This window comes from Natator depressus, chromosome 9, assembly GCF_965152275.1.
Source record: "Natator depressus isolate rNatDep1 chromosome 9, rNatDep2.hap1, whole genome shotgun sequence".
NCBI lineage: Eukaryota > Metazoa > Chordata > Testudines > Cheloniidae > Natator > Natator depressus.
Genome location: NC_134242.1, coordinates 81,780,771 through 81,798,659, shown reverse-complemented (window position 1 = coordinate 81,798,659; position 17,889 = coordinate 81,780,771). Strand labels below are relative to the sequence as shown.

The 17,889-nt window shown below is 42.4% G+C and overlaps 1 protein-coding gene across 1 annotated transcript; it reads right to left on the bottom strand.

Moving 5' to 3' along the window:
• Positions 1-1,109: 1,109 nt before the first annotated feature.
• Positions 1,110-16,007, bottom strand: FGF16 (fibroblast growth factor 16). Its single transcript, XM_074963153.1, has 3 exons — positions 14,995-16,007; positions 7,377-7,480; positions 1,110-1,487 (listed from the first exon to the last, which is right to left on the bottom strand). The coding sequence occupies exons 1-3, from the start codon at positions 15,266-15,268 to the stop codon at positions 1,242-1,244; spliced, it is 624 nt and encodes a 207-aa protein (XP_074819254.1). The 5' UTR covers positions 15,269-16,007; the 3' UTR covers positions 1,110-1,241.
• Between the last annotated feature and the right edge of the window lie 1,882 nt (positions 16,008-17,889).

The window sequence follows — 17,889 nt, the reverse complement described above, 5'->3', positions numbered from 1 at the left end:
GCATATGTGTTCAAACTCCTTTGAATTCCTTCAAGCTCTTTGCTATCCTGCAGCAGTGGTTAGTTAACATTTGTAAAGTACTTTGAAGACACAAAGCAGTGAGTGCTAAAATACTAAAAGTGGTAAAGATGTGTTGAACATCGTATCGCCTTAACTTCAGTTATGAATGAGAGCTCCTCATCCTTGTGCCTCTGCTGGAAGTCTTTCTGGAGCTAAATCTTTCCCAGTGTATCGTTTTATTTTGCCTATATTACTGCAACTGAGAAATGTCTGAGTGAAATCCTGGCTCCACTGAATTCACTGGGAGTTTTGCCCCAACAAAACTTTATCTTGACCTGATCAGGTGCTGCCTTTGAGTGCCACCTTTCACTAGCGCTGGGTTTTATGGATTTGTGCTGCCCGTCACAAGGTTCTCATGGTTTGTTTGCCTCCACCTCAACCCAAAACACTGTACTGTTCGTTCTCATGGTAAGTAAACAAAACAAAGTTAGTGAGAAATCCACAATATAAAGACAACTTTATTGCCAATAAGCTCTTAAAACTCTTTTTTTTCCTGTTTCAGTAGGACCTTATTCTTCCTGATGAAAATCCGGTCATAACATCTCTCATTAAAAATAAAATTATTTTGAAATAAATAAATATATAAAATAAATATCATATACATTTTATAAATAGTTTTGTCCTTATGCACAGTATCCATGCTTACATCTTAATAATGTTTCCCACCCTCACTCCCACCCTCAACAGCAGGAAAAAAAACACACATCAAGACCAGTCCATAATAATCCATGTTGCAAATTCCAGGGCCACTTCAGCAGGGTACCATTTGAAGGGCATCTTCTTAAAACGTAACCATTCCAAGCTTACCAGCAGCATCTGTATCAGTTCTGTGGTCTTTTTCTTTCCTGTAATCAAGTTGTTGTGGGTCATTTGGTTTTTTTGTTTTGAATCATCATTGTATGTGAATATTCCACCTCTTTCATAACCTCCAGGTAAAGACAGTGAATGAAAATGAAAGATTATATGGAGGGCTCCCTCCCCATACCCTATCCCCCACCCCCACAAATAACCCAGCTTTGATATACACTTTAAACAATGAGGAACGGCAGTGTTGAATTCAAGGTAAGTGCTTTTCTATGTTATCTAAGTTTATAGGAATGATGGAATGACTATTAATATAGTGCTCCAGGAAAAAGCTTGGAACCCAAGTATGTACATTGATTGGACAGCGGCAGGAAATATCACCTATAGTGAAAAAGGTCTCTGTACATTGCAGGTATTTTAGCAGGGTCCACGGGTCTGGGTAAAAAATGAGTGAACTTCTGGTGTCTCTTAGTCCTGTATCCTTCACGCGGTGAGCCGTCCTTGTTCAAAGCCACATAATACTGTCTCTCAGAGTCGGAATGTTTGTAGAGGGTCGAGGCATAGGTGTTGTACCAGTTTTCTTCAAACTGCTCTCGGAAAACGCACTCCCTCGTAAGTTTCTTCTGTGTTGGGGAGTGACGAGAAGGAGAGAAAAGGCACACGCATGAACTTTATACTTGTAATGCTTTATAGATTCCATTTCCTCCTCATCTTGCACCTCAATTTCCTGAACTTTCTTGGCTTCCTAATTTTGGCTCCCCTAAGGCTGGCTGCTGCTGACTGTAAAGTGCACCCTTGCAACATGCTTCATTTCCCATTCATTAATTCTAGAGCTAAGCCCAATATCATAAAAGCCCCAATTCAAATACCCTTGAACTTTGAGAGGGAAGGCAGCAAAATCCAACCTGAGATCTGGATCTGAATTTTGCTGTTTTAAAAATAGGCTGAACCAAAACTCAAAACCTGAACACCCGTGGAATAAGGAGTGTTTGAGATCTGTATTTGAATGTTGCAGCTTGGCTACATCTTTAATTAACACAGGGAAAGGTTCAGGCCTAAGATGGTATCACTGTGCTTTGTATGCTGCATGATACACAGCATTAAGGGCTGCTACAAGGAGATCAGATTTTGCCTGTCACCTTAAGCACAAGACTTGTCAAATGTACAGATACTTCTAGCTGACCAGCGATTAAAAGTGGAAAAGGGGGCAGTTAATTTCAAAGGTTTAAATAACCCTGAAATGCACTTTGAACTCTCAGAGCACACAACCATATAAAATACAATAATGAAAGGACTATAATCTCTGGAAAAGCCAGAGAACTGTGGTCTGAGGCCATAAGCGTAATGGAAAAAGGTCTTTGTGCTCAGCGGCATATTATTGTCCTACAGCCAGGACACCAACCGATAATGGTTTGTAATGGGAACTGGGGCCCAGATCCCGGAGCACAGTGTGGCTGCTGTGTGCCCACACTGGCAGCCAACTCTTAGTCATAGGGTCAAAGGCCAGAAGGCACCACTTGATCCTTTAGTCTGAACCTCCTCTATATCACAGTCCACTACCAGCACCTGCACATTAAACCCAACAATCGAAATGTGACCAAAGTATTACAGCCCACAGGAGACTAGAGTGTTCTGTGCCCCAGGCAGAGAATAACAGGGACTGAGGTCCCAGGGAAATGATTAAGTGAGATATACCCAGATAATCCTGGCAAGTGACTTGTACCCACTTGGTGCAGGAAGCAACCCCCTCCCCCCAAAGGTCACTGCCAATCTGACCTGGGGGAAATTCCTCCCAACGCCACATATGCTGATCAGTTAGACCTGGGGTAGTCAATTATTTTTTTGTAAAGGTCCAAATTTCTTGCTCAAGGTATAGTCAAGATCCAGACTCCAGAGAAAATAATAATAGAAAAAATAAGTAAATAAAAAGATTTTGGGGTCCGTTCAAAAGAATGTGGCACTCCAGATTTGGCCTGCGGTCTGCCTATTTGACTACCCCTGAGTTAGACAGGGAGCAAGAAATAGCCAGCTAAGCACCTGAGAGCACGAATACTCGGTGTCACCTCAGAGCCCCGGTCCTCCCTTCCAGTGTCCTATCTCCAGCTGTGGCCATCCTGATGCTTCAGAGGAAGGAGATTTAAAAAAAACAAAAACAAAAAAAACCTCCCAGAATACATTGGGGGAATGCCTTCCTGACTCCTGCTGGTGGTCCACTAAAACCCTGAAGCATGAGGTTTAGGAACATAAGAGGTAAACTGGAAGTGAGCCCTAGAACTGCTGAGCCTCTGCCCCATCATCACAAGCAATCCCATCATGCAATTGCACTCATAAATTTGTCCAGCTCTCTCTTAAAACTATTTAAGTTGTTTGCCCCCACAACTCCTACTGGGAGGCTGTTCTAGTCTGGGCATGGAGCCAGTGTAATCAGCCATCGGAGGATCATCTCAGCACAGGGAAATTCTCAGGTGACACAGAGTCACTGGAGTGACTGGGACATAGGGGACATCTGCGGCCTCCCTCTCTCCCATTGATCTCTGTCTGCCATAACTGCATATTGGGGCTTTTGGCTGCTGGCATTGACGTTAAACAACGTGAAAGGGACATGCACCAAGTTGACAGCGTTGCATGGAGAGTAGTATATTGCTAACTGCAAAAGGGCAGGTTAGATCTGTCACAGAAAAGATTTGCAATTAACCTTCTACATTTAGCAACATACAGATTTATTAAATGGAGAAAAAATGAAAGCACTGAGGGAGTAGATGGCTTTGATCTTTGGGGCTGTTAAATTCACACACACAAATATATGCAAAATTAGCACAGAGAAAAATGACTTCCCTACTGAACCCTTACAAAAACACTAGACTATTCTACAGCAACGTCCCAAAATATGGCCCTAACGCCAGTACAAGATATCATTTAATGGGCCTTTACTGTAGAATACTGTTATACCTTTTAATAAGGGAATCCTGGTCAAAATGTTGACGCCTCTTCCAATAGTTGGTGTTTTTCTTAAAGCCCTAGCTCTTGGAATCCTATGATTTCAAGAGAATCTGTTTTCACCTTCTTTTTATTATTTTTTTTAAAGAAAGTTTCTAGTCCTTCATGATTGCACAAAAAAGCTTGCAAATGTGACCTGAGTTGTACCCTGAAGCCAAATAAAATTAATACAAAAATATTTTATGTATTATTTGTTTTAAATTCTCATGTTTTTTAACATTTGGGCTTGATGATACTGCTGTTACAGCCACCTGGCCAGTATGAAGAACATTTTCTAATGCACAGGTCTGTGGTGGCAGAAAGGAAAATTCCAATGATATTGTACTGAAATTAACTCTTGTTACCAACTAAGATTATATGCTATTATATTGACATTTCTGTGGCATGACATTAATGAATTCGTAGTTTGATCTGGCCTGATTGTGGGACTGTCTGTTGCTTTAAAATTGCACGTACAGCACTTCAAAGCAAAACAAGCAGAATGCAGGTTAGTTTCCTACGTTTCAATAGTACAGCTTAAGGTTCTGACACCAAGAGATGGTGAGCACCCAACTCCTACTGACTTCAATAGGAGTGGTAGTAGCTGAACTCTTTTCAGAAGCAAGCCCTACTCCTTCCTGAAGTACAATCTCACTTTCTGTTACCTGGTATAATTGTTGTTCAAATTAAAATTAAATTAATGCCAAATGGAAAACAAGAGTGACAAGAATGCAGATTTAGGGTCCCTGCTGTTGTGTGGTTTAAATTTTTCAACCAACATTTTTCTCAGTACTTATATGCCAATAGACTCCAACAGGATCTCACAACGTTTCCCTAGACATTACCCCCTGAGGGCTCTGCATATGCCTTTTACAACAAGTGTAACTGCACATTCCATCCTTCTGGGCTGTCTGCCTAATCTGTGAACATGCGGCACATCAATCGAGAGAAAAAGCTTTCTCCCTTTTGCCCTACTCTATGCATGTGTAATGCCATGAAGGACATTGATATACTATCCTCACTTCCACCAAGATGCTTACCAAAAATTAGCCATCTAAGGTGGCGTAGGTTGAAGTGGGGAGGGATAGCTCAGTAGGTTGAAGGGGGAAGGGAGTGGTTTGAGCATTGGCCTGCTAAACCCAGGGTTGTGAGTTCAATCCTTGAGGGGGCCATTTAAGGATCTGGGGCAAAAATTGGAGATTGGCCCTGCTTTGAGCAGGGGGTTGGACTAGATGACCTCCTGAGATCCCTTCCAACCCTGATATTCTATGACACTTGAAGGCAGCAGATAATTATTAATGTATAGGTTATAAAAGAAAAAAACCAACAACCCAAACTGCCAGTAATTTGGAACCATTGAGTCGTGCTCATCACTAACCTACATAAATGTGTGATCTGATCATTGTTGCTCTCATCTTTCCTCCTGTTATTTGTTATACTCATTTGGTGCATTTTATTTCAAATTAGATAAGTCTTCAGAGCAGAGAGTATGTGCAGGGATGCAGACTAGAATAATGGGGCCCCAATCCTAATGGAGGCTTTTGCTCACTAGGATGATTTAAATAGTTCATAATAATGATGATGTGGCAGGTTTTGATTTTGAGAAACAAGACTAAGGTTTGAGCATCACCATGTCACCCTGTATCGCCTACATTGCACATGCCCTATATATTTAGACATGCAGTTAATAGCTTATCAGTCAGTTAAATATATGCAATATAGGTGAATTAATTTTACTACTAACCCTTAACTGCCTTTTTTCTGTTTAAATGTGTAAACTTAACACGTAGCTCTCTGCATTTAAATTTTGGGGGTTTTTTATTTCGAGGAGTATTTTAAAGGACGTGAGGGGGAAAAGGGGAAATTGCCTATGCACAGAAGCATTTAAATTATCTCTCTTAGGCTCTGAAGTTCACACCTCATGAAGAGAAATGGGGTTTGTGCAAGTGGTAGTGTGTGGGGTTTCTATGAAGGTTTGTACATCCGGATTACACCAGTTTAATGTACGGTGTGATTCTAAAGTGATTTGGTTCAATCAGTGTAAAAAGCTGGGTTGTCCTGTTTCAGTTTGAAGGCGCTTTACTTCAATTTGGGTTCAATTGATTAGGAATGGATTTAAATTACACTGAAATAAGCTCCTTTTAAACAGAAATATAAGTGTGTCCACACATGGGTTTGCATTGTTTTAACTAAACCAGTGCAAATTTGTGTGTGTAGAAAAGGCCTGAGGGGGATTTATTTTGCTTTAGGTTAAATCGATTAGCTCAAACCAATTCCTGAACTAACACACTCTTAAACTGAAATTAAAGGCTGAAACCCTGGCCATATTGAAGTCAATGGCAATTTTGCCATTGACTTCAATCGGGGTTAGGTTATCATCTGGAGCATCCACAAAGAGATTTGCACTGGTTTAACTAATCAGTTTAAAACCCGATTTAAGTTAAAATTGATGCAGTTTTCTGATGTAGACTCAGTCTAATTTTGATGGATTGTGCTGGGTGTATTTTAGTAAGACATTTACAGTCTCAATTCTGCAGCAGCCCAGGGGCCTATTTCATCAGGCAGAGACACTATACTATGAGAATGTCACAGAGGGGGTGGATCTTCATTAACTTCCACTAAAAGTCTTAGCTGATGTCTGTGCCAAAGGATTTTTCAATCACAGAACTTTCTATCCTTCCCTGTCTCCAAATCAGTGCTACCAAGGCCTGATTCCTCTGTAAGAACCATTTACAAGCATTGTTTGGAGGGATTTTCCAGCTATTTTGGAGTTATTGGTAAGCAAAACAAGTCTCTCATCTTCATCAGTTTTAAACAGGCTGAAGTGATTTTCCAATGGGATGAGACCAAGCATGGAAAATGTCAGTGCCAAAGGGGCATTTTTTAGAAGGTTATGAGAACACAGGAGTTATAATGAAAGTCCCACCATAACTTTAAGTACAGCTTTCATTATTGAAAAGCTATAATATAAATGTATGCATCTGCAGACGTAAATATATATTCCTGTGTGAACCCAGATCATTCAAAGTGACACACTGTTCAGATGAGAGAACACAAACACACACCCTGATGGTGCGCTATAATTTATTGCCTGGCCTTTAGTTTATGATCACCACAATATCCCTGAATGGCAGAACCACAAGTGAGCTACACAAAGCTCCCAAACAAAGGCTAATAATAAAAGCTTTATACCCATCATGTTCTTGTCTGTTTTCTTTATCCCAAATATTTGTCAGGTTTTGTTAGAGCTTGGGTTGGTCTCTCTCTCTGCTTTTTTCTACTTCAACTTTGGTTGCAACTATGACAACAATGGAATAATTGATATGTGTGGAGCTACATGACATCCACAGGTGCAGTACAGAGTCATTTGATTGGTTGTAACAGGCTTGCAGATGACCATGTCCTTAGGGAAGGCTGGCCGCTTATGTGGTGACCCTGTTGGACTCTCATATGGGCAGTACGCAGGCTAGCCCAGCTCTCAGAAGGCACTGTGTAAGTTTTATAGTATTACAATGATTATAAAACCTCAAACTTACCGACCCATACAGCTCTCCTCTCTCATTCATTCCGAGGTAGAGTCCTGAATCCACCCCACGGATACTAACCAGCCCCACCGCCAGGCTAATGAACTCCAAAATCCCTAAAGAAGAGGAATACAGATCATTCAGAGAACAGAACTGACACCAGGTACAAGTGACAAAAATAAATCAGCCTTCCCCTGCCTGTTGGAAGAGCTCTTTGTTTACAGGGCGTTCTATGGGCCCTGACTCTCCTCTTGCTCACACAAATGTAACCCACTGACTTGCACTCTGAAATCCTCACCTGTGAAGCATTACTATAGCCTTACAAAGTTTAACTTCCTCAGGGAGAGTAATCCTTTATTAGTAAAGTATCATTAGCTTCCTTGCCAGTCACTGCAGGACGGGACAGGTGAATATTTTGTGCCTGGTCTGATAACTGTCCTTAACATTCTGGAAGGCTCTATAGTAACAATGTTTATTATCCACTGAAAGTTAGGTGGTGATGACCCCCACCATGCTTCCTGTTTGTGGACAGTCTGAGGGGACTGGCTCAGCGGAAAACCCTTTGGAGGTTTGCAGGGATGGCACGGCAGGGTTATGGACGATTTCCCTCTCTCTTAGTTCAGAGGTTGGTTATGTACTTGTGTCTGTGTGCATGTGTGTGCGCAGGCATCTCAACGAATTCACTGGGAGCTATGGCATGGAAGAGAAGAGTGTGTTCACTCCCCCAGTCCAAGCTTCTGTTTAAACTGATGGGAGAGAGATTTCCACTGACCGAACATCTCCCTCCTTCTAACCTTTCATACAGCTCTGAATCTATTACCACAGCTCCTAGAACATCCAGCCCGGGATGAGCACACCTCCCCCACCCCGCTCACGTTACCTCGCACGGCTCCTCATGTGCGTGTGCCCCGGAATTCTCAGTGCACCACGTGGGGTGAGTTTGGTCATCTGCCACCTGATGACTTTACTGGGAGTCACGTGGCTTGAAACCCACCCCTCCAGCCGCACCTGCTTTTGACTCTTTGGAAATGTACCTTCCAGTATGTCAGGTGCATCGCTCATACAACAAGGACGGTATGGCTAAATATAGGACAGATGTCCCACTTTCCCTCCACTCCCTCAATCATAGGGTAGGTAGCCTTCTCACTCAGCTATGCTGGCAGTTAAACTAGTGGCAACAAGGTAGACTTCCTAGTTTAACTTAAATTTTGCTCCCACAGATAAGCTGTTTTTTGGTTTTACTTCCCAGCTCGTGCCTTGACACTTGCGTGGTGTTAGAATTATTCCACCAGCAGCTATAAGACAGGTAGCTTAGTGCCCTTCTTTTACATGTGCTAGCTGTGAATGTAGTCCCAATTTAATCTCTCCACCCTACTGACTAACATACCATGGACCCGATCAAATTTCCAATAAAGTCAGCAAGAGCTGCTGGGTGTTGAGCACTTTTGGAAACCAGTCACTTATTTAGGAGCTGAAATGTGGACTTCCGAGCCAAAATGTAGACTTCTGTTTTTTAAAATCTTGACCTAAATGTTCTTAATGGATTGGCACACACATTTTCTAGAGGGTTAAATCTGCAGCCATATTCCGTCTGGGAAAACCTATCCTTCCTATGACCCCAGACTCGCTTCTGCCAGTGAAGTGAGTCACCCTGTTGTGACTCTAGTACAAAAAAATGGAAGAATACAAATTGTTTCCTTACGTTCTGTGCTTTCTACAAAGGGATATGTGGCAGGATCCAGAAATTACCAGTACTTGTTTTCTAGCAAGCAGGGAGTTAACTCCTACCTTAGACAAAAGTCCCAGTCAGACAGTCTGGGGCAATACAGGGGACTCTTTAAGAACAGGCCTTTGGTACTCAGCAAGGGCGGGGGGGGGGGCCTTTTTAGAAGGCCCATTGGACACAGACTGGCTTGTGCTCTAGACTGCGGAGGTTTTCTGCTCACTACTGATATCTTTTCTGGGAGGTGGCACGGTCCAGTGAACTGGGAGTCGAGGCCTAGCTTCTATTTCTTCCTCTGCAAGTCACTAATTCTGTAACGTGGGGCAAGTTACTTAACCTCTGTTCCTTTGCAAAGTGCTTTAAGATGTCCGGGTGTAAAGGGCTATATAACTGTTAACTAATATGCTACACCATTTTGTTTTCTTATTGTACATATTGACCTTTAATCCATAAGAATCCCTTTCCTAGACGTAGAGACCATCCTGAATGAGACTATTTTTTTGTTGCTGAAGCAACAAATTCAGTTCACCAATTTACAATACTTTGGGGGTTTATTGCATTTGTGTTGAGTACATTTATCCTCTTGCAGTTTCACAATCAGCAACATTTGGGATGGGACATGAGGCCAAGGGGATTAATAAATAAAAGGGTGGGGGGAGGAGTTTTAAATTGACTGGGCAAAGTCTGAATGAGAGGCTCACATAAGGGAACAGGAATATAGCACTATCTTAGAAACTAGGAGCCTCTTTCTCACCCAGTAAGATTAATTAATTTTTATTTGAGTGAGAAATGCCTGAAAATGTTTGAGAACCGTGAATCTATCTTAAGTACTTATTTCCATTTCCATAGCATCTAAGTGCCTCATAACCCTTGTGAGAGATGTACTATTACCCCCACTTTACAGATGGGGAAGTGAAGCACAGAAAGCCTAAGTGACTTGTCCAAGGTACAACAGGAAGACTATAACATAGCTGGGAGTTAAACCATAGTTTCCCAAGTCGTAGACTAGCATCTTATGCACTAAACTCTCCTTCTCCTTTCTAAAATGGATGGGTAAACAAATACTTATCCTACTCTGGGGTAGATGTCTACCTCTATTTTTGCAGGCACTTAACTCTCTTCCAGTATACTCATGACAATCTCTTTTGACAATGTCACTTGTAATATTCTTCTTTTCTGATCATTCGAGTGGCACTTAGAGAAGCGAACCAAAGACAACTATGTTGAAATAACATTAAGAGTGTAACTTAAACCCACAAAAGTCAGGAGAGAGAGTGAAGGCTGAAAAAAATGTGGGCGGACATCCATCTTGTCCTTAACTCACTCCAATTGCTAGACAAAATTGCAGCTTTATGCCTCTGATCTCCACCAGCACAGGGAGTGGCCACTGGGGTTAGATCAAGAATTTACTTTCTAACTGTAGTGGGGTGTGTTTATGAAAGTACGTGATTTTCTTTTCCAACACTTGTCTCTTCTTTTGTTGCTTGATTATTCATTCTGCTTGCTCTTTGAGTCCCTCTACATAATATTCAGAGAGATTTGACTAGAACTATTGCTGGATGAAGTAAACACTGAAGGGATGAATAATCCTTCTAGCCTCCTTTGTAATGGCCAGATCCCACTCACTGTTACATTACTAAATGAATGTTTAAGGAACTGTTCAGCTGGCTGCACCTGTCTCTTTTTGCACAACTATATCCATGTGCCTGGGTGTAGAAATATCAGATGTTGTACTGATCTCTACAAACCTAAAGCTTCAGCTAAAAACCTCAACAACTGTTTGGGAACAGGTGCACTAAAGAATGAATGTCAAAGTCTTCAGAGGAGCTTCCTCTACAGATTTCACTAGCTTCCCCTCAAAAAAAACAAACAAAAAAAACACTTCAATACAGACTTTTTAGATCTGTGCCTGGGGGAGTTCTGTTTGCTGTCCTTATTACTCTTCAGTCTAAACTTCGACAGCCTGATTCTCTTCTCAGGGCTTGTCTACACTGGAAATTTACAGCAGTGCAACTTTCTCACTCAGGGGTGTGAAAAAACACCCCCCTTGAGTGCAGCAAGTTTCAGCACTGTAAAGCACCAGTGTAGACAGTCACCAGCGCTGGGAGCTGCGCACCCAGCACTGGGAGCTACACCCCTCGTGGAGGTGGGTTTTTTTTTAGAGCGCTGGGCAAGTTCTCTCCCACCACTGCGCCGTGACCACACAAGCCACGTTAAAGCTACACTTATAGATTAGATTACCTGTAACTTTGTTGAAGTCAGTGGAGTAACACTAGTGTAAAACTGGCATAAGTCAGAAGAGAATTGATCCCTGGTTGCAAGGAGTTCCCCAGTAGGTCTAGCATTCACATAAGGAGTGTTTCTCCTGGGGAACTGATATCAATTCAAAATCCCTTCCAGATTTCTGCTAATCATCCATTTCTTTGGTATAGGAAAAGGTCTTGGCAGACCAGTAATAACTGAGATATGGTTTCAAATTCTTCCAGTTTCATCTATGATTCTTTAGGTAGGGCTATTAGTTTTGTGCTGACATCTGGGAACTTCTCCAACATGAGACCTAGCTTTGCTCTACAAATCCTGGAGAGTCTTTCTGCAGGATCCTGAGCTAATCCTATTCAAAGAGGAATGTGCTTCAACCTATAGGCTACAGTATTCTCCATATATATGACCCTGTTACCGTCTTTATTTCCTGTGGACATATCTCTTGAATCCCACACTAGGCCTCCCTCCCTTTGCCCCCAGAGGCTAGGAGCTCCCCATCATATTACTCTGACAGCATTTTGCTTCGTTGTCTTACTTTAAAGAAAACTTTTAAGTCTTGTACAGATTTAGACTCTGCACTTTGGGGATGGATCAACAGAGGATGGTGCAGACACAGTACACTTTTTCCTGAACCCCATCCAACATTACAAGATAGATAACAAGTCCAGTTCCACCCCTTATTCCAGCTGCAGTTGGATAGATGCCATGGCTGTGGTGTCCCGGAGTGTTATCCTTGGAGTGGATCTAATTATCTGCTTAGGAGGTCAGGGTGCATCTTCCCACTCTATGGGTCCTGTCAAGCTAGCACCCAAATCTCAGGAGTTTCTAAATCTGGCCACATTAAACTTAGTACCCTAAAGTAAACCCCATCTTTGGCTATAATCTAGGTCTTTCACCATGCTTTTCCAGTTCCCCAGAATTGTGTAGTGTGCCTATTTCTGTAATAATTCATTGTCTTCTGACTGGTGCATGCAAAATTCAGGAATGCATTGGTACATGAAATTCTAATGCAAACCAGACCAGTTACATTGGAATTTAAATATTCATGGCTACTGAATGCAGATGGTGAATACAGTGTGCCAGTACATTATTACTTTGCATTTCTGTTGCAGCTAAGCTCAGTCCAACTTTATCTGAACATGAGGATTCCAGTGTAATCCTCTGGGGTCTTGCCCTGCAATTATAACAAATAACTATTTATTTTACGCTGCCTTTGGGAAAAACCCGAAGGAGAAATCTGTAATATTTTATATCTGACGTCTGGTCTAGTTTACGTAGCTGGATGCTGACTAGTAAAACACTTATGGAATGCTAACGTTTCAATTTATTGCACACACACTATGATTAACTCTTAATCTTAACCTTGCAAAACTAATGAAACATATTTGCTTATTTTCATATGTGCAGTTTCCAAACTTTGTTTAGAGACAAATTTATTTTATCTTAAGTTTCAAAAAGTGGAACTGGGTGAGGTTCTGTCATTAGATGCTGATAGTTTATTTGTCTAAAGATGTGTAAAAAGTGATCAGAAAAGTAGCAATAAAGTGGCAGAAATAGATAAAAAATATACAATAGATACAAAGGACTTTCTTTCAGTTCCTCTTAATATGGGAACCCATCACATGTTGTGAGATGAAGGGGAAAAGGTATGTGTCTTTCGGGAGGTAATTAAAGAGCACTTGCCCCATGAGCCTATTACTACCTTACTCTGACCTGTGGGTTATGACTTTTTTGTTGATTTAGGCAAGGACATGCTACCTGCACCTGGTGTTTATGCAAGGTACAGTACACAGTCAGGGGTTTTGGTTTTTTTGTTTGATTCCAATCAATTCAAAATCCTTGCCTTCAAACAATAATAACAAAAATATTCATAAACTATTATTTCTCAGATAAAATGTATGAGTAACAAAGCTTAGAAGACAGAATAGAAATCCTTTCAGTGAGGAGTTAAATTATTGCAAGCCACAAAAAGTCACAAGAATGTTTCTTGCAACCTGTTGACTGTACAATTGAGATCACCAACTTGGGACTTGTTGATAGTTTACACAGACACCTGCACCATTTGCCAAAGTAGCAGGAGTTTTTCTTAACTCTGTTCAGACTTACTGTACTTCTGTGCCTGTGGCTTGAGATGCATTTTTCAAAGATTACATAACAGTCATTAGAGATCTGTGAGTTTCTGTGATACTAATACAGACTCTGAAGTCTTTTCCATCTTTGCCCTGGATGCTAGGTAAATCAGCAATGTTCTGTCTATTCTCATTTCATTTTTCCTCCTTCTGAAGGTTAAGGTCACCAAATATTTTCTCAAAAAAAAAAATCTTTCTGCCCTGCTGATTCTGCTTTGGGGACATTCTTAATGGCTATGCAAGTAAGGCAAAAGAAAAGACTTTAGCCCACAAACTCTGCAAAGGCAAAAAACCACAAAGTTTGTTTTTGTTTGTTTTCCCAGAGTGCTGTGTCTTCTTTCTTTTGCCTTTCGAGCTATGCTTAGCTTCAGAGGTTCGAAAAGAGCTGAAGTAGCCAGCAAGTTGCTTTTTTAAAAAAATCATGGTTTTGTGCACCTGCAGAATGACTTAGCACTGGTAGAATAGGAAATTGAAAATAAAAATGCCCAAATTTCTGGGGAGTGAGCGCATTTGTTTAGAATTCTAATTATATCCATTCCAGGGATGATTTATATTAATAGTGTAATTAGTTTTGCATGTGAGACAGGCGGCTGGGCTCTTTGAACAAGTTCATAAAGAAAACAGGCAGCCTCAGAGCCATCGCGTGTATTGAGCAGAGAAAAGACACCTGTTTCTTGGATGGGGGAAGATGTGGAGACAACTCTCCCACTTGGAGGGGGGGGGAGAAAAGGGGTTTAACCCCTCACTTTTGGGGGGGGGGAGATCACAAGGATGCATTGCATCGGGTTCAATGAGGAATTTTATAAAAGGTCTAAAAGAAACAGGAATAAGCAGAGGCAAACACGTGGTTTGGAAGCTAACCAAGTTCGGGATTTTAAGGCTGTAAACAGTGTTAACAAGGTGACTCGTGGGCACTTTTCTATTCTTCTGCACGACTCCAGGGAACTTTTCCGCAAGATAAGGTGCCCTCACCTACTGTCTCACCGCCAGGAAAGGACTCGGAGCCAGGCACCGAAACCCCGAGGGATTAACCTGCCCCCACAAAAGCTTTTGCACCCTCCCCAGTTTCCCTGGCTGTGTTCAGGCACGACAGACCTCTCCCCAGAATCCTCACTGCATCTCTCCCCCTCCTTCCTCCGCTTCCCAGTGTGGGAGTCTTGATTTGGCATTTGAATCCGTGAACCCCAGTCGGACCAGGCAGGCAGAGAAGATTCCCTGATACGCCTGTAGCAATGCAAAGAATGCGGAGCTTGTCTTCTGCTCAAACGCAGGGGGAAGAAGTGCAAAAAGCATATTTGGCACACGCAAAAAGAATGTGGAGGCAAATGGAGGTGAACTCAGGATCCTCAACCTGCTTTGTCTGGGACTGCAGGAAACTCAGACCAGACCCTAAGCAATCAGTGGAAAAGCGAGACTGGAACACCCCGCCCTTGCATTCCCCCCCCCCCCCATCCCCCAGCAGCTCCCACACGTATAAGGAAAAATCAGTGATAAAGAATATAAGCCCCTTTCTTACCGAATCTGCTGTGGTCCTGCCTGGTGCCATGCACCGTGCCATTGGGGAAGATTTCCAGATGGAAGCCCGTCCTGCAGTAAAGCTGCCTCCGCCTGAGGATACCTTTAAGGTGAGCAAAGTCAGTGGGAGATCCCCTCTGGAGCCTTCCTTCAATCTGTCCCAATCTCTCATTCAAAAAACCAGGAGAATCAGCTAAAGCAACATTCCCAAGAGAGGAGGAAAATCCATGCAAATCCAAATCCAGAGATCCAAGAAAGCCCCCTACCTCAGCCATCGCAATAGCAGAGAGAGCGTGTGTGTATGTGTGAGAGAGTGAGAATAGTGAATGTCTGTGCAAACAATAAAAAATTGCTGGTCTCTTTTTAAAAATGTGTGTGTGTATTATATATAACTAACCAGCTGTGAGCTTGGCTGCCTTCAAGTAACTTCTCTACCCTCTCACAGTGTCTGATTTGAACGCCTGACCTTGCTTTGAATAAAAGTATTGTTTTTCCTTTGCATTGATCTCCTCTTGCCTTTCATAGCTGGATATGTCCAGCTATCAGATGCAAACTGCACTTTATATACATACACACTCCCCTTACATTGACATATTGGATATTTAAATGCAAGCCACACCTCACTGGCATCCCCTTTGGCTATTGCTTTTTTTTTTTCTTTTTCTTCTTCTCTGATCCATTTGGCTTTTTTTTTTTTTTAAGAGAGAGAGAAGAGGGAAAAAAAGCTTCACTCCCTCTTTTATTATGAAAAAATGGCAGGAAAAGGCTACACATTGCACTGAGGCATAACAGCTTTTGGCAGGTTCTTGTAAAACTGCTGATGAAATCATGGAGCCCTGTGTATGCAACCCTACTGATACACAGACTGCACATTGCTGCTGGCCATCCAAAACACTTTGTGCGCGTGTAGCAGTTTGTCTTTCCCCTTCCTTCAGTTCAGTGTGTCTGGTTAGTTACACCAAGCATACTACTTTCACAAAGAAACCAACTTTCCCATCCCCCATCTCCTATTTTTCACACCAACCCTAAATTAATCACATTAAAAACCCTTTCCTATTCAGAACTCTGTATTTCAGTCAAAGGTTTTATTTTGTGGGGCTGAGGTTGGGGTTTGGAAGGGGAATACATTTCAGACACTTTTTTTTGCAACATTAGACCCATCTGTAATTTTTTGCCCTGCACAACAGACATAGTGGTAGGGGTAGTGGGGGAGGGAGGATAACATGTAAGGAGAAAACTTTAGAAGCATTTTTCAGCTAAATATGTAAAAACTGAAAGAGATCTTTTTGAAAAATGATACTTCAGATTTTATTACTTGATTTTACAAGCCACTTGAGAGAAGAATATATGGAAGGAGTTTCCAAGCCTGTTGTGGGCTTTCTCCCCACCTTTTTCATGTTGGAAACAGGTGTTTCCTAGCTCTCTCTTGCCCTGTGACACTGTATCTGTAACAGCAGCTGCTGGGCGAGCTGCAGACAGACAGAGTCAGGCACAGGGAGACATGGGGACCAGAAAATGCGTGGAAAAAAAAATTCCCCGGAGGGGAGCTTGAACCCTGCTTTGATGCAATAAAAGGGACATTTTTTCAGAGCTCCTTTCCCCTCTCCGTCCCCCCGCTGTAGCCCTACCACCCCCACTTTCTGGGCTGCACGGGCAGACAGCAGAGGACTCCCAAAGGCAAGGAGTGTCTGTGCTCTTGACCACTAGAAGGCGCTGTCGCTCGCTGTATTGCTTGGTATCCGCGCTCCTGTCCTTCCACTTGGCCTGTGTGTGGTGAGGGGACGCGGCCGTCCCCCTCCCCGAGTCGGCTTGGAGTGGGGAGGGACAAGGCGATCTGCTCTCTACCGCCGCCCGCTGGAGAGCAGCAGGGCAGCGCTTAGAGCCAGGGGAGGCAGACAGCCTGCCATGGAGACACAGCAAAGGGGATTAGAAACAATAGCTACAGGGAGCTGAAAATGCTGGGAGATTAATGGCCCTAAAACAACCCCCCCATCAACCAAACCCCCCCCCCACTATTCAATGTCAGCTTTTCCGAGGAAAATAATTCCTTCCAATAACTCTTTGTCCTTCCCCTCCCACTGTCCAGCCAAGCCCATCACACCCCTTAACAGACATGTCTAGAACCTCCCAACATCGCTGTGAGGGGAGAGGGGCATTATCCCCATTGTATGGAGGGGTAAACTAAGGCACAAAATGGTGCAGCGACTTGCTGAAGGACAAAAAGCAAGAGGAACAGAAGCCAGGAGTCCTGATTGGCAGTCTGCTGCTCTATGCCTCCCTAGACCTGTCTTTTCTTATGTGAAATATAATAAATCACTAACAATAAAAGTGAAATAACAGCCCAAGTTTTTGTCTGGAGCAGAGGTAGAAGCAGGTTTTAAATGAAGGCTATTGTGTCCAAGAGATATGGCTGTCAGTGGATGACTGGAATTTGGGCTGATGTTAACAGTGATATTTGAAGCATAAAAGGATTTTTTTTTTTTTAAATCTCTTCCTGGAATTTAACAGAAATTTAACAATTGCCTTTCACTGTCTGTTCTTACATTGGAGAAATTCTCTCTTGGTGGGCAAAAAATCTGTTGGTGGATGACTGAAGAATAGATTGTACAGGGTGAAAATGGCAAAAGTCCAAGATAAAAACAAACCCTATCAAGTTAAATAATCATTAAGGTCTAATAGTGCAAACTCTACTAGGTGTAATGCTAACAGTCAACAGGATACTCACAATGGAGAACACTGTGGATGAAATCTTGGCCCCACTGAAGTTAATAGGAGTTTTGTCATGGATTTAACTGGGGCCAGGATTTCCTCTTATGTCTGGGAAGTAAGTGTTTAAAGGGTCAGGGCCTAGATGTATTAGAAAAAGGAGAAAGAGAGAGAGACTCCTTCATAATGG

Coding starts and splice junctions, on each gene's coding strand:
- FGF16 (XM_074963153.1), bottom strand. CDS start 15,268: ATGGCTGAGGTAGGGGGCTTTCTTGGATCTCTGGATTTGGATTTGCAT. Junction 7,481..14,994: donor GCAGGACCACAGCAGATTCG/GTAAGAAAGGGG, acceptor CCTCTTCTTTAG/GGATTTTGGAGTTCATTAGC. Junction 1,488..7,376: donor GAGGAGAGCTGTATGGGTCG/GTAAGTTTGAGG, acceptor TCCCCAACACAG/AAGAAACTTACGAGGGAGTG.